Below are 14,144 nucleotides of genomic sequence, written 5' to 3' on the forward strand. Positions count from 1 at the left end.
GGCTGAGAGACCCAGGGTCTGGGCTGTGAGGGGAGGGGTGTCACCAGCTTGGTGGTGCTGGGGTCTCTGGAGGCACCCTGTGGGTGCATGAGGCCCAAGAGCAGGGAGCACTTATACCATGGCACGATGGCTGTTCCTCCCTGAGCTAGCTGTTCCCACCAGTCTGCTAGAGTGTGCTGGCCAAGATGTGTTTCAGCCTCATAAGTCTCCTTCCTTGTCCAAACTGGCTTGCTGTCACTGTGGGCAGCCTGGGCATTGCCCTGCCTGCTGCCTGGGTTACCTGCATCCTCATGGCCTTGTAAATTGTGTCTTTCTCCTCTCTGTGCACTAGGCTTAAATGCCTCCCGAGACTCCCTCTTTCCCCTCCACCGCAATCACCTGGATGTTTGTGTTGTACCTTCCGACTTTTCCTCCACACCATCCCTTCTTCCTCGGCAAGATCTCCACGCCAGTCCCCCAACCCTCCCAGCACGTGAGGGCACCACAGCGCCTGCAGAGGAGTGCCTGGCCACATGGGTCCAGCTCCAGTCTTGTAGCCAGCAAGAGCAGGAAGAAGCTGCGTGGAGCTGGCTGCTCTCCCTGGCCAGGGCGAGGGACCGCCGTCCCCTTGCGTGCCACCACCCCCTCCCCAGCCTTCCCCTGCACATCCCCAGGGACCTGGGGACCAAGCCTGCGGGGGATTGTCTTCACTCCAGGCGCGCCGACTCCATCGTCATTAGACATCCTCAACCATCCTAGCTTGTTCCCTCCATCTCTGCAGAGACCGGGATGGAGGCGTGAAGATGAGGGACTGTTTTGGGATGCAGAGGCCTGGACTTGGCAGGGCTGTTGTGTGCATAGTTGCTTCCTTCCCTGTAGGCTTAGCTGATGTTAGTGCCCCACAGCAAACCTGCGCTGGCCACCAGTGTGCCAGGCTCTCCCTGCAGCACAGGGTAGTAGGTGTCCCTGTCCTGCCATCCTGTTCCTGGCTGAGCTCTGCAACCCAGGGGCAGGACGTAGACCTTTCTGCAGAGGCACAGGGATGGAGGGTGGTCCACAGCTACTGTGCAGCCAGGACAGGATGGGAGGTGGTGACAGCCAAAAGGCATGTGTGGAACAGGGACCTGCTAGGAGAAGTACATTTGGTTGTGGCTTCCTGATTTGACACAGTAACTCAGTCCCTTGGCTGCTGGCATTAAAGGGTGAATTGGCTCCCCTTTGGTCTGGGGTCTCCAGGCATTGCTTCTTGGGAGAGGGAGAGGCGAGGGTAGAGCTGTTTGCTGCTTCTTAAAGGCAAAAGGAGGAAGAGTAAGAGTAAAGCAGAGCCCTTCTGCATGGGGCCAGTTAGAGGTGGCTGAGATGGGGGAAGGGGTTGGCTTAGAGTATAGTGGTCTGGAAAAAAGTAGGTGCTAAGAAGGGTGTGAGGAGAGCGAGATGGGGCTTGGGCTGCTCCAAGCACGTGGGGGCAGATGGAGTGGCTGGAGGGATGTTTCTACAGGAGGAGAAAGCGATCCTGGGGAGAAGGGGCCATATTGCTGATGGAGGAGAGCAGTTCCCAGAGTGCCTGGCTTGCCCTTGCCTGGCCAGGCTTGGGCTCTGGGGCTGTGACTTGCTGTCTGGGCTGTGACCCTGGCCAAGTGCGTGGGAAAACCCTAACCTTGCCCTAGCGAGGGATGCAGTGCTGACCTCGGGCTTGTGTGAGGATGGCTCCATGCCTCTGCCAGGACTCCAGGCCTGCACAGGGTGCAGGACTGTTGGTCACTGCTGGGAAGGGGATCTTTTGTAGGGCCAGGCCACCACTGCCCTGAGACTTGCATCCTTGAGTGCCCACCCTTATCCCAGCTCCTGTGGGAGGTGGCCTTCCCCAGCTCTTCTGCCTGGGAAGGAGGCTGGGGAAGCTGCAGCTTGCAGGATAAAGGCTGGAGTCCAGCACAGTTTCCCCCCCACCCCCCCAGTATTTATTTAGTTAGATCATTTCTTCATTTCTCCCATGCTAGTCATCTGGCAGGCTGTGATGCTAAAGGTGCTTGCCTCTGTCTGGACCTGGTTCTCCTGCGGTGGCATGGAGGCCCTAGGTCATGCGCATACTGCTCCCCTGGGAGCTTGTGCTTGCTGGAAGGAGGTCTGTCCTCAGGGTCGTGGGGGCTGGAGCTCAGGACCCAAGCGCTCTTGGGCTGCCCCTTCTCTCCCAGTGCTGCACCATGCCCGCAGAGCAGGGTGAGTCCTCAGCGCGGGGTGACTGCAGGCCTCAGCACCGTCTGCCCCTGTGCTTTGCCCTGACATGGACCCGGTGCTGTAACAACCATACCTCCGATTAAAGGCAGACAGACCCAAACCGCTGCCCTGTGCTTATTTCCATGCTCTGCAGGCCAGTGCCGGTCAGCCCAGGAGTGGAGGGGTGGGCAGACATGTTGCTGGGAGCTGGCATGGTGGTATGCAGTGCCTGTGCGTGCACAGGAGGGTGTGCTGCCCCACGGGAGGGGTGGGGGCACCCTGTGCAGGCCAAGCAGTGGAGGTGATGGACCCAAGTCCACTCTGCCTCTCCTTGGCCTCCAAATTTCTCCAGGGCTTGGGTGTGCTCCCTTGCCTGGCTCAGTGACCACGTGGCAGGGCTGCCCCAGGGTGGCTGAGCTCTTCTCCAAGAGCTGTTCATGTGAGCCAGAGAATGCCCTGTGGTATCCTTGGGTGCGAAGTGCCATGTGTTGCTCTATCTTGCCTGAGCCTACTGCCTCCGTGAGCTGGACAGGGTGGGAGTACGTGGTGGAGAGTGGCTCAGTGCTGGGGCTGCCTCATGCTCTTTGAATGCTCTCAGCCTGGTGGGTGCAATGGGGTGGGGGCTCTGCAGTAAACTGAGCCCCATAAATGTTCCGGGTTAAAAATAACAATCGAGAAAAGGGAGTGGGGGGGAGCGGAGAGACTATTTTTAACCCAGTATGCAGCAGTGCCTGGTTCTGCCGTTGGTCTGCAGTCAGCCTGTATCATTGCACCTGGGGAAATGTGGCCCCCTCCTCCAGCCCTGACCCCAGAGCATCCTCCCTGGCCAGATTCTGCTGCCCCTGTGCCATGGTCATGCTTCACTGCCCCAGCACTGTGCCTTTCTCCTCCTCCAGCTGATGTGTGTCCTGGGAAGAGGAACAGCAGCCAGTACAACAGTACATTGCAAGGAGGGCAGCCATATGTTTCTTGCCTAGTGGGTGGGGAGGGCTCTTTTGCTCCCTCACATTCTCACTTGTGCCAGGTACCAAGGGCTGGCTCTTCCAAAACCTGCCCCACTGGCTGCTGAGCCCAGGGTGCCTGCTAGAGGAGCTGAATTGTTTGCTTTGCTAATATTTATAGTGCTCTCCACGTTCCTGGTGGCTGCGTCCCTTGCAGCAACAGTATGCAGTTCCTACTTTGGAAACCTTTCATCATGATGTGAAAGTGAAAAGTTGCAGTGTGCTTGGCTTATGCAGGAAGGAATGGGATTGGTTTCTGGTGGAAGAATTGCTGATAGGAAAATAAATGTTCAGCTAGTGGAGAAAGGTGCAGGGTTGGATCACTTTTGGACAGCTGGTGCAGGGAGATGTTGGAAAAGATTCCCCAGGCGCACAATGGGTCCTGGAAACTTTGGGTTCAGCACAAGGGCAGACTGCCTAAGCAGACCCTGCTCGTCTGCAGAGCTTAGCTGACAGTCCTAGAGCACTTGCTGCTGTCGGCCAGGGCCGCGGGGCCTTGTGTTTATGCAGAGCAGTATGAAGGGGCCTGAATACACACTCAAAAGGAGCAAAGGGCTTTCGTGGTCACCTGGGCTTCATTTCTTCAGCCTCAGTGTGCCAAGGAAGCAAGGGGCTTGGACCAGGGAGGACTGCCATCATTGCCAAGCCATCAAAGCAAAAGCACCCCCCCCTCCAGCAGTGACCCTGCAGTCTTGTGTAATGAGTCTGGCTGCAGGGGAGACTTTGGTGCTAAAGGCAGGAGATGGACTAGAGCCCATCGTGGACTGAGTGTGTGTTTCTTTGTAGCTGGGATTTTGTGGGTGCATGGGAGGAAGCAGGCTGGGGAACCAGGTTTGGGCCTGGTTTTGCCCCTTGGAAAATGCAGGCAGCAGCGAAAAAAGCCCTGTAAAGGGCCACCCATGAACAGTTAGTGGGATGGGTGCAGCTGAAGCTGGGGGCGCTGATGAGAGAGGTGCTGGCTTGGGCCATGCAGAGCATTGGCCCAGCCAAATATGTCCCAGATTGAGCTATGTGAATCGCTCAGTGGGCTCAAAGCTGATCATCTTGAGGGGTTTAGGGATGGGATGAGTGTCTGTGTGCATGCAGGTTTCACCTCGCATGAGTGAGCCCAGGGTGCCCCAGGCGAGATGTACACCAAGGCGAATGCTGAGCAGGAGAGGGGGAATGGCACAGGTGCAGTGGGGAAAGGGGAGGCTGGTCTCCAGCCAGCAGTAAATGGGCAGGGTCCTTGACAGGAAAAGGCTGCACGGCCTGGCCTGACCAAAGCTGCCTCCCAGACGGCAGGGGTGGGGGGGTGGTCCCAGTAGGGCTGGGTGCTCCCCTGGCCACCAGGAGCTCCCAGTGACTGCTGCCCGAGCCAGCCTGGGAGTCGGAGTTGCACCAGCTCCGAGTAGGGGCATGGGCTTGCACCGGACAGGTGGGAGCCCATGGGTCTGTCTGAGCCAGGCCGTGGCAGGGGTCCTGGGCTCTGTGGCCCATGTGTGCCCCAGAGGACCAGGGCGAATGATAGCTGGCTAGCAAGCAGTAGGCCTGCTCCGGGCCAGGCGTATATCCCCAGTGCAAGTGGGTGAGGGGGTGTTCAGAGCCAGGCCCAGTTCTCGCCGCCCATCCACGGCATGCTGGAGCCTGCTCGCTGCCGCTCAGCTGTCGCCCCCGCCTTATGTCCCCGTGTCCAGGATGGCAGTGGCACCCTCCAGCGCAGCAGCTCCTTGGGAAAGATCCGGGATGTGATACGGAGGAGCAGCGAGATGTTGGTCAAGAAACTGCAGGGCAATGGCCCCCTGGAGCCCAGGAACACCAGGTATGGCTTTGGCCGGGTGCCCCAGGCAGGGCCAGCAGTCCTGACACCCAGGGGGCTGGGGCCTGGCTGGGTGCAAGCTCACACGTGCTCTCCTGTGCTTTCTTGTAGCATGAAACGAGCTGCATCGTTAAACTACCTGCACAAGTCTAGCGATGCTTCGTTCGAGGTGAGTGCAGGACAGGTGGCAGGGCTGGTGCAGGAACAGGGGACTGGGGAAAGGGCCACACAGGACATGGCAGGCAAAGTGGGAAAAGCCCCTTTTTCTGGATGGGAGCATTGCCTCTCACATGTTCCCCCCCCCCCCCCCGGCAAATGTGCCAGCCAGGGAATGGGAGCAGGGAGGGCAGTACTGGCACCTAAAGGGGCTGAAATCACCCTAGGGGAGTCCTGGCTTGCACAGTGAGAAATGCAGGGGATTGCTAGACTGGCACAGGAGCAAGGTGGCTCCTGGCAGCCTCGGGGTGTGTGAGCGCGGTGTGGGTGGTCTGGCTCATGGGTGGTGTGTTTTTCAGGATACCCAAGGCCTCCGTGCAGAGAGCAGAGGCCTGAGTGCCAGCAGCATGGACCTGTCCTCCCACAGTTCCCTGCTGGCATCCAACTGAGTTGTCTGCGGGCGCCCACCACAGCTGGCCGCCCACCCACAGGCACACCCTGGCTTCGCGCAGCATGGGGCAGCCCCCAGCACCCTCCCCGCCTTGAGCACTCTGTTCTGCCCATCACTGGCCCTCACGCTGCTCCCTGCCAGCCCACCCTGGGCTTCCGGGGGCCTGCCAGGGACAGGAGGCCCTAGCTAGTTTGGGAAGCCCGGGCCCTGTGCATGCTCCTCTCCTGTGCACCCAGATACTTTGGTGGCAGCGTACCCCACACCCGGTGCAAATGTGAGCCAGGCGTGAGCAAGGCAGCCCTGTACGCACCAGGGGGGCAGCAGCCTCCCCTGGCCTGGAGCACCGCTGCGGCAGGGGTGCTGCCGGCAGCACCCAGCGTTGCTGGGCTGCACACGCCCGCTCTGGCCGGGAGAGCAGCATGCTGGGGAGCACTGGGGCCATGCCTGCCTGTGATTCACCCTTGTTGGATCGTTGTACTTTATTTTATTAAATAAAACCTGTCCTAGAAGCGATGGTGGTGAGAGGCTCCATTGCAGTGGAGACTGGGGGCATGGATAAGGTGGTGCCGCCTGGCCAAGGACGCCTGGCGAGGTGTGTGCGTAGGGGAGCCGCACACACAGGGGCTGGCACAGGGGTGTATGCATGGGGAGGGGGTACGTATGGGGATGTATGTATGGGGTGTGTATATATGGGGGAGATGTGCATCTGACAGGGTGTATGTATGGGTGGATGAATGTATGGGGGATGAGTGTACAGGGAGGTGTATGTATGGCAGCAAGTATATACGGGGGTGTATGTGTGGTGGGGTGTATATATGGGGGGGTATGTTTGTCGTGGCGCGGTCTGGCCCGGCGGTGGCTGGGCGGCAGCGGGAAGTGAGGGCAGCACGGAGCGCGGGAAAGGGCCACGAGTAGGCTGGGCTGCAACGTGCGCGCGCTGCCCGCGGAGGCGGGCTCGCGGCGGTGCGGGCTCGCGGCGGCTGCCGTGACGTCAGCGGTGACGGCACGGCGGGCTTTAGGGGCCATGGCGCGCATCACGCTGGAGGACCTGGACGGCCTGGGCGAAGAGGAGGAGGCGGAGGCGGAGGAGGAAGAAGAGGAAGGCGACGAGGAGGGGGAGGGGGCGCGGAGCCAGCTGTTCGCCCACTGGGAGGCCGTGGCCAGCACGCACCGGGTGAGCCTGCCCCGAGGTGAGCGGCGGGCGGGGGAGGCCGATGGGGCGGCGGGGCCCCCTCCAGCCTCACCTCCCCCTGCGCATTGCCTTGCAGACATGGCGGGCCCCATCGCCCAGATGACCCGGCACGGCCGGCTCCGCGAGCCGGTGCCCTACGTCACCCTGGCGCGGCTGGACAAGGTGAGGACCGCTGCTGTCCGCCCGCCCGCTCGGGGCGGCCGCTGTGGGGGGGGCCGGTGGCCCTTCCTGGCGGGGGCGGGGCCGCGAGTCGCTGCGCCCGCGCGGACGCGCTGCGACCGGGGCGGCACCTCGCGCTTGGCGTGGCGGCGGCCCCCCCCCCTCCCTTGCTGCTGCCCACGCAAGCGCCCAGCTTTTATTTTAAAACCGACTTGGCCTCGCTGCCCTCTGCGCTCTTCTGGCTCCCGGCTGCCTCCTTTCCCGACCTGCCCTTTGTTGGGGCGAGCAAATCTAAGAGGGTGGCAAAACGCCATTCTCAGTTTAGAGCCTGCACCCTGCCTTGCACAGCTCCTTGCTGCATCACTCAGAGCCTCGCTGGGCTGGTGTTTGCGCTGGCTGCATGGCTCATGGTGAAGCTGGAGAACTCAGCTCAAGGGAAGGGTGCTCTGCAGGGCACCCATGTGGCCTTGGATAGCAGACCAGAGTGTTTGTTACTGTTTGTGCTGGCCACCAATCCAAACCTGGTGGCTTCTGCCCAAAGGTCTCCTGTTCTGGCCAGCCAAGTTGCGCACCTCCTCTCATCTCTCACACAAGAAGGTGTTTCTGAGCTTTCAGATAAACAGTGAGGAAGCACTTGTCAGACTGGTTCCTCTGTCTCTGCAGGCTTGGCTGGGCTTGCTACCAAGAAGACATCTGTCAGTTGTTCTGGGTGAGGAGCACTCAAGCAGGTTCTCTTGGGCTGAAGTCCAGCGCTCCTGCCTGTGAAACACATCTGAGTGTGTGGGATCTACAGAACTGAACTGGGGCTCTACTACCCTCCCTGTTCTTCTGGGTCCCGGGGACTTGCCTTGCTTGGGCTCTTCTCTACATGTGCCAATCTCAGGGAGGGATGGGGTCCTCAAAACCTGGGGGGGTCTGCAGATCTTCTGCTGCTGTTGACATGCTCTCTGTGCCAGAGGAGGATTCTTGGAGCTTGACTCCAGGGCTGGGTGAAGAGCTGGGAGCCACCCCTGGCATTAGTGCTGAGGGCGCTCACAAACTAGGACTCTTCTGGGTGCAGACCCCAGGCTCAGGCAGGTGGGTAGGCTTTGGCTGCTCCTCCTGAGCCTTGTGTCTGTGCCACAAGCCCTCATCCTCTTGGAGGCAACTGAGTTATTATGCCACCTACAGAGCCTTGCCGACCCCAGTGCTGAGGGTCCCATGTTAGAGAGGACTGCTGCTCCTGGGTCTTTGTGAAACTTGTTTTCTTTGCCAGGTCTCATCTTCTAGAGTGGTGGTGGCTAATATAAGGGTCAGGCTGTAGGAGGACCAGATACCAGGCCTCACTGGGTTGATAGGTTTATTCTCGCATGTGGCAGATGAGAATTGCAAATCATCTGGAGGGACTGGCAGTTTACTTGCCTGGCAAATGCTATTGCTCCACTCTGCTTGGCAGGGCAGTAGCAGACATGGCCCCTTTAGAGGCTAAACGCTAGCTGGCCCACAGTGTCTTGCGGCACTGTCCTTCTTGGCACCCCGCTGATAAACTGGAGCAGCCCAAATGCCTTCCATTTGTCTTTGGTTTGGCTTTCTGAGCAGACACCTGATTTGGATCAGGGTGTAGGAAGGCTGCACTCAGGGCCAAGGTGTTTGTGAATTCCTGGCTCACTTAACGCATACCAGCAGAGCTGTGGAGCCCCAAAGTTCAGACAGGAGCTGTGAGCTCTTGGAGAACAAGGCTGAGTTGCATGTTCACTAATCTGACAGAAGAACAAGCTGAGGCCAGGAGGTAGGAGCTGGCCACATCTTCGCACCCCCTCTTGTGCAGTACCCATGGCTATGACTGTGTGATGAACTGAACTGGGGGCAGATCCATCTGTAAGTCATCCCCCCACACTTTCTTTGTTGGGTTTGTCCAGAAAAATCTGCCCTGGAAACAGGGATTCTGACCCATCCCGCAAAGCTCTCTGCTTTGCTCCATGACTTCTCCTCATGAGGAGAAGGATCTGAGAGGACATGCGTTCTAGCCTTCACAGCCCTTCTGGGTGCTAGAGCTCTTGTGCCATAGCTGGACCTTCCCTTCTCTTGGGCGCGAAGCTTTTTGCTTGTTATCCTCCACATACACAGTGCTCCAGGGAAAGGGCACTGTGCCTGTGAATCCAGTCAAACTTCCTGGAGGCATTTGGGTGTCTGGAATTAGGAACATTCTTACATGTAGGCAGGACAGTGCCTGGAGAGGAGCAGAAAGTCCTGGGATCCCTACTGAGGATGTGCTGCATTCCTTGTGCATGCCAGGAGCCTCCAAGACTCCTTGTGCCCCATCTGAGCTGGTTCTTTTGCAGCCCTTCACCCAGCAATGTTGAAGTGCCCTTGTCTAGGCTGTGCCTGACATGACCTCCACTTGCCCTGCGTGGCCTCCACTGCCAGTCACTGGCTAGCAAGGAGTCCTGCTTCAGCAGGGTTCTGTCCCTCCCCACTCCCACCCCTGCCTGCAAGCATTGGCTTTGCCACCCAAGTGCTGCAGCGTTGCCAGCATGCTTAACCCTGACTTGGCTTTCCCTGTGGCCTGTTTCAGTGCGAGGAAGCAGCCTATGAAGAGCGGCAGTACCCAGCTGGGAAGTGGGCCTGTGTCACCAAGGGGGAGCCCATGTATGAGCAGAGCATCTCCATGAGCTTCATGAAGCTCATGCGCTACATCTGCAAGGAGAACTCTGTAGGTGTGTGCAGGCTGGTGGGAGAGGCGGGGGGGCAGCAGGCCGCACAGAGCTGGGCCCCGGCACGGTCCAGCCAGAGCGGGGAGGAAGGCTGCCTCCGCCTACCGAGCTGTCTCACTGTGCCCACTGCCTCCCTCTAGGTTGCTATCTGGGCATGACGATCCCAGTGCTCAACGAAATCCACCTGACCAAGGAGGGGACCGAGCTAGCACGTGAGGTCCTAACTGCCTTTTACCTCCCGGGAGCGTTCCAGCAAAACCCCCCTGTCCCCATGGACCCCGAAATCCACATCACTGAGAGGGCACCACTCCGGGTGATAACCAGGTGACCCCAGCACCAGCAGTGTTTCAGCAGCTCTGCTGAGGTGTATGAACTCGCTGCATGGCTCCTCTGGTTTATCCATCAGTGGCTGGTCTGTGCCCAGGGCAGAGGGCTGGGGGCCCTGGCTGTGGGAAAGGGGATGTGCTGGTGGCAGTGTTGCTGATGTTGCTCCCTTCGCTGCAGGGTTTTCTATGGGATGACCACTGAAGAGACAATCTTGCGAGAGATCAGTCTCTTCTGGGAGCTCCTGGGCTCCACAGACACTGTGCTCCAGGAGACCTACATCGTAGCTGCTTATGAGAATCCCAGCATCCCTCAGCGCCGCAATGAGATCTGGTTCATCCGTCGGGCAGAGTGAGGCCCCTCCTTGACCACAAACCATCCCGTGACTGGACCTGGTGTAGATGGCAGTTCTGACCTGAAAGAGACGAATGCACATCCTGACCCACCATTCACCCACAGAACAGCAGACTGAGAGACAGCAGGGTGGGGGTCACGCTCTGCCCCATGCAAGCCCAGCCAGGGGGAAACCTGGGGCGGTAACAGCATGGGTTGGGGCAATGTGCTGGCCTGGCCAGAGCTTTTTTTTAGCTCTGAGCTGGGATTGCAAAACCGTGCCAGGTGCACAAGTGGGGCTTGTGGCTGGCAATCATGGGCTGATAGCATCAAGAAGGTAAATGCCTGCACCTGAGAGATTCGCTGCCTGTCTGTGACAGAGCCACTGAAACGCTGCTCCAGGGAAAGCAGGATTTGAAGGGGGAAGGGGCTGGCCACTAGTGAGGTGGTGTGGATGCTGCAGGTTTCCTGCTGGGGCGGTTCTCTTTGGACTGTTGGCTGTCGCTGACCATCCCTCAGCCACAACAGAGGTGCCAGCAGCCTTTGTCCAGCACTTACGGATGCTGTTTGCGGAGCTGCTGTGTGCGGAGAGGGGCAGGTCCCACCAGCAGCAGTACCGCTGTGTGTTGCATTGTGCATTGATCACTGAGTTTCACATCCATGAATACTGTTGCGCTTTCCTCGGGGAAGCTGGCAGTGCCAACAGCAAATAAACCCGGCTCAAACCACCGTGGCTGCACATCCCTGGCTTTGGGGATTGGGGGTGGTCAGGCTAGACTGGGAAGAGCACTGTGTTGTCCTTTCACTCCTCAAGATGCTCCAGGCTGCAAAGCTGTCGCTGAGCGGAGGAGAGCTCTGGTGTTTGCCCAGATTATTGCCTTGGGTTCAGCTGGGCACGGTCCCTGCCTTGCTGCCCAGGCTGCTTCTGTTGCTGCTATACAGAGTTGTGGCCATGTTCCTATGCAGGTAAGGTGGTCTTCTGTCAGTTCGGGTTAATTCCAGCCTCAGTTTCCCCCTGTGCAAAAATAGGCCCCTTCACTGCATGCAGGAACCTGCTGAGGGGTCAATACTGGGTCCACTCTTGTTCAACTTATTCATCAGTGACCTGGATGAAGGGACAGAGTGTACCCTCAGCAAGGTTGCTGATGATGCAACACTGGGGGGATTGGCTGATACACTTCAGAGGGACCTGAACAGCCTGGAGAGATGGGTAGAGAGGAACCTCATGAAGTTCAACAAAGGGAAGCGCGGAGTCCTGCATCTAGGGAGGAATAACCGCATGCACCAGTCCAGGCTGGGGGCTGACCTGCTGGAACGCAGCTCTGCAGAGAAGGTGCTAGGTGTCCTGGTGGACACCAAGTTGTCCATGAGCCAGCAATGTGCCCTTGTGTCCAAGAAGGCCAGTGATATCCTGGGGTTCATTAGGAAGAGCATTGCCAGCAGGTGGAGGGAGGCGACCCTTGCCCTCTACTCAGCCCTGGTGAGGCCACCCCTGGAATGCTGTGTCCAGGTCTGGGCTCCCCAATACAAGAGAGACATGGAGCTACTGGATCGAGTCCAGCAAAGGGCTGCTAAGATGATGAAGGGACTGGAGCCTCTCATATGAGGAAAGGCTGAGTGAGCTGGGACTGTTCAGCATGGAGAAGGGAAGACTGAGGGGGGTTCTTGTCAATGTGTATAAGTATCTGAAGGGAGGTTGTAAAGAGAATGGGGCCAGCCTATTCTCAGTGGTGCACAGAGATAGGATGAGAGGCAACGAGCACAAACTGAAACACAGATAGTTCTGTCTGAATCTAGGGAAAAACTTTTTTACTGTGAGGGTGACAGAGCACTGGAACAGGTTGCCCAGAGAGCTTGTGGAGTCTCCATCCTTGGAGATATTCCAAAGCCATCTGGACATGGTCCTTGGTAACGTGCTGTAGGTGACCCCGCTTGAGCGAGCGGGGGGGGGGGTGGGGGGTTGGACTAGATTATCGCTAAAGGTCCTTTCTGACCTCAACTGTTCTGCAATTCTGTGAAGGCCTTCCTAAGATACAAGTGATCTCTAGATCAGCAGCCCTCAGCTCATGTCCCTCCTGAGGAAGGAAAAGCAATTCCCTTGTGTGGGGCTGGACTGGGTGGCTCAAGTGTTGGTGGGACAGCGAAGATGATTTGTGCCAGCATGTGTGGGACAGAGACATCCTTCCTCTTACCCTCTTGCCAGCTGCTTGGTTGCCAGCGCTAATCCTGCAAGCGGGGTAAGTGGAAGTCAAGCTTGCTTTCTTGAGCTGGTTGAGTAGGACGCCGCTTCCTCTGAGGCTGCTCAGTCCCCAGCCACAACCCAAATGGCTTTTGGTGGCAGGAAGCAGTGGTTTCCCTACGAGAGCAGGCTGGTCTGTGGTTATGCAGCAGCACACCCTGCTTTGGGAGACCTTCCCCCAACTCTTGTGTAGCTCCTGGGGCTCCCAGCCCTATTGGAGGTGCTTGCAGTGGCAGCTCCTGATGCAGGTCCAAGTGGGCATCACCATGCAGGGCAGCAGGCCTGCTCCAGGCCAAGTCAAGGCTTTGGTGTGCTCTGTGATCAGTCCAAGGGTGCTCACAGGGACGCTGAGATCCCATGGCAAGTTTTCCAGGTGGGACCAAAAGCAGGTGGTGTTTTGGAGGCTCTCAGGTGAGGATTAAGAAACAGAGATGGGAAAACTGGTGGCATGCGCCAGGGCCCAGGGCTGCAGCAGGGTCTTATGGTGTGGGCTTGCTCTGCTCCACCCTGGGTTTGGGCAGCATGGAGGAGCAGAGGGAGAGCATGTGGTGCCTGTTGCCCCAGGGCCAGGCTAGAGGCCACGGTGAGGAGCGCTGCAGGTGGAGGAGAGCTTGCCCACTGCTGGCAGAAGGGCAAAGGGCGGTGCTCGCCCCCTCGCAGACCCCGCGGAAGCGGAGGGCTCCGGGGGCCGCCTGCGGGGACGAGGGTAGCGGCGCGCTCCCGGCGCCGCGTGTCCTGCCCCGGCGAGCGGGCGCAGAGCTCCGGCCGGGCGCGCGGGGCCTCCGCCGGGACCGCCCCGAGGCCGCGGGGCACCGCCGCGGCCCGGGCCCCCCCGCCCCGCTTCCGGCGGCCGCCCCGCCCCCCGGAAGCCCCTCCCGGCGGTGGCGGCGGCGGCATGGCCACGGGAGGCGGCCGGGGCGCGCACTGACCGGTGCGGCGCAGAGGATGGCGGCGCTCTGGGCGCTCCTGGTGCTCGGTGAGTGCGGGGAGGCGGCGGCGGGGGGGTCTACAGCTCCCGCCAGGGCCGCGCCGTCGCCGCCTCCGCCTCCTTCTCCTCCGTCCCTCGCCCCCCTGCACGGCGGCGCCTTCTCCCCTATCCCCGCCCCGCGCCCTGATTTCCAAATTTCAATTTTTAAATGAGTTTCGAGGCGAGCGGGTGCCGCCGGCCGGTGTCTGGCGGGACGGAGGCAGCCGCTTCGGGAGCGGCCGCGGCGGGTCCCCCCGCAGCCCCGGCCTCGCTGGCGGGGCTCCGCCTCGGGCTGCGGCTCGGCCGCGTCCCGGCAGCCTCCCCCCGGCCCCGCCGCCGACACCGGGGAGGTCGCGGGTGCGCGGCCGTAGATTGTCTTCTGGTGAAATACGAGCAGGTAGCTCTGGAAAAAAAAAAATCTGTGGGCGCAGGGTTGGCTGCTGATGATCTGGTCCCCCAAGGGTTTCATCGCAAGCCGAGAGCATCCAAGTACCCCATCTCCCCGGGCCCCCAGCTGTCAGGGTCCGAGCCCACCGCACTTGGTGCCACTGTGCAGACCTGGGGGGCTCGGGCTCAGACAGCTGCTGTTCCCAGCTGTCTGCTTTTCGGGGTGGTGGGGTTGATGGCGCAGAACAAAC

The 14,144-nt window shown here is 59.7% G+C and overlaps 3 protein-coding genes across 7 annotated transcripts in view; all 3 read left to right on the forward strand.

Annotated features, from left to right (window-relative positions):
• KLC4 (kinesin light chain 4) overlaps window positions 1-6,112 on the forward strand; it is a 31,148-nt gene extending 25,036 nt beyond the window's left edge. For 2 of the 4 annotated variants that reach the window (XM_026118505.2, XM_026118506.2), the window contains exons 14-16: window positions 4,871-4,995; window positions 5,104-5,161; window positions 5,508-6,112. In XM_026118505.2, coding sequence (XP_025974290.1) covers window positions 4,871-4,995; window positions 5,104-5,161; window positions 5,508-5,597 — 273 coding nt within the window. In that variant the 3' untranslated portion in view covers window positions 5,598-6,112. Of the gene's footprint in view, window positions 1-331; window positions 2,315-4,870; window positions 4,996-5,103; window positions 5,162-5,507 lie in introns of those variants that run through there. The other 2 variants (XM_026118507.2, XM_026118508.2) reach the window with 1 other exon arrangement.
• A 449-nt stretch (window positions 6,113-6,561) lies between these two features.
• On the forward strand, window positions 6,562-11,029 carry LOC112994272 (heme-binding protein 1-like). Its single transcript, XM_026118513.2, has 5 exons — window positions 6,562-6,789; window positions 6,868-6,953; window positions 9,505-9,646; window positions 9,784-9,967; window positions 10,148-11,029. Exons 1-5 carry the CDS (start codon window positions 6,624-6,626, stop codon window positions 10,320-10,322), a joined length of 753 nt encoding a protein of 250 aa, XP_025974298.2. The 5' UTR covers window positions 6,562-6,623; the 3' UTR covers window positions 10,323-11,029.
• Window positions 11,030-13,360: 2,331 nt separating this feature from the next.
• The window catches only part of PTK7 (protein tyrosine kinase 7 (inactive)), a 33,282-nt gene continuing 32,498 nt past the window's right edge, over window positions 13,361-14,144 (forward strand). For both annotated transcript variants that reach the window (XM_026118509.2, XM_064509860.1), the window contains exon 1: window positions 13,361-13,515. In XM_026118509.2, the coding sequence (XP_025974294.1) occupies window positions 13,485-13,515 (31 nt within the window). In that variant the 5' untranslated portion in view covers window positions 13,361-13,484. The remainder of the gene's footprint in view (window positions 13,516-14,144) is intronic.

Source organism: Dromaius novaehollandiae, chromosome 3 (assembly GCF_036370855.1).
Source record: "Dromaius novaehollandiae isolate bDroNov1 chromosome 3, bDroNov1.hap1, whole genome shotgun sequence".
Lineage (NCBI taxonomy): Eukaryota > Metazoa > Chordata > Aves > Casuariiformes > Dromaiidae > Dromaius > Dromaius novaehollandiae.

What these genes read in the sequence shown, in the direction of transcription:
- LOC112994272 (XM_026118513.2), top strand. Translation starts at nt 6,624, where the DNA reads ATGGCGCGCATCACGCTGGAGGACCTGGACGGCCTGGGCGAAGAGGAG. An exon ending in CTGCAAGGAGAACTCTGTAG is followed by an intron (nt 9,647 to 9,783) that starts GTGTGTGCAGGC and finishes GCCTCCCTCTAG; the next exon opens with GTTGCTATCTGGGCATGACG. An exon ending in CCACTCCGGGTGATAACCAG is followed by an intron (nt 9,968 to 10,147) that starts GTGACCCCAGCA and finishes CCTTCGCTGCAG; the next exon opens with GGTTTTCTATGGGATGACCA.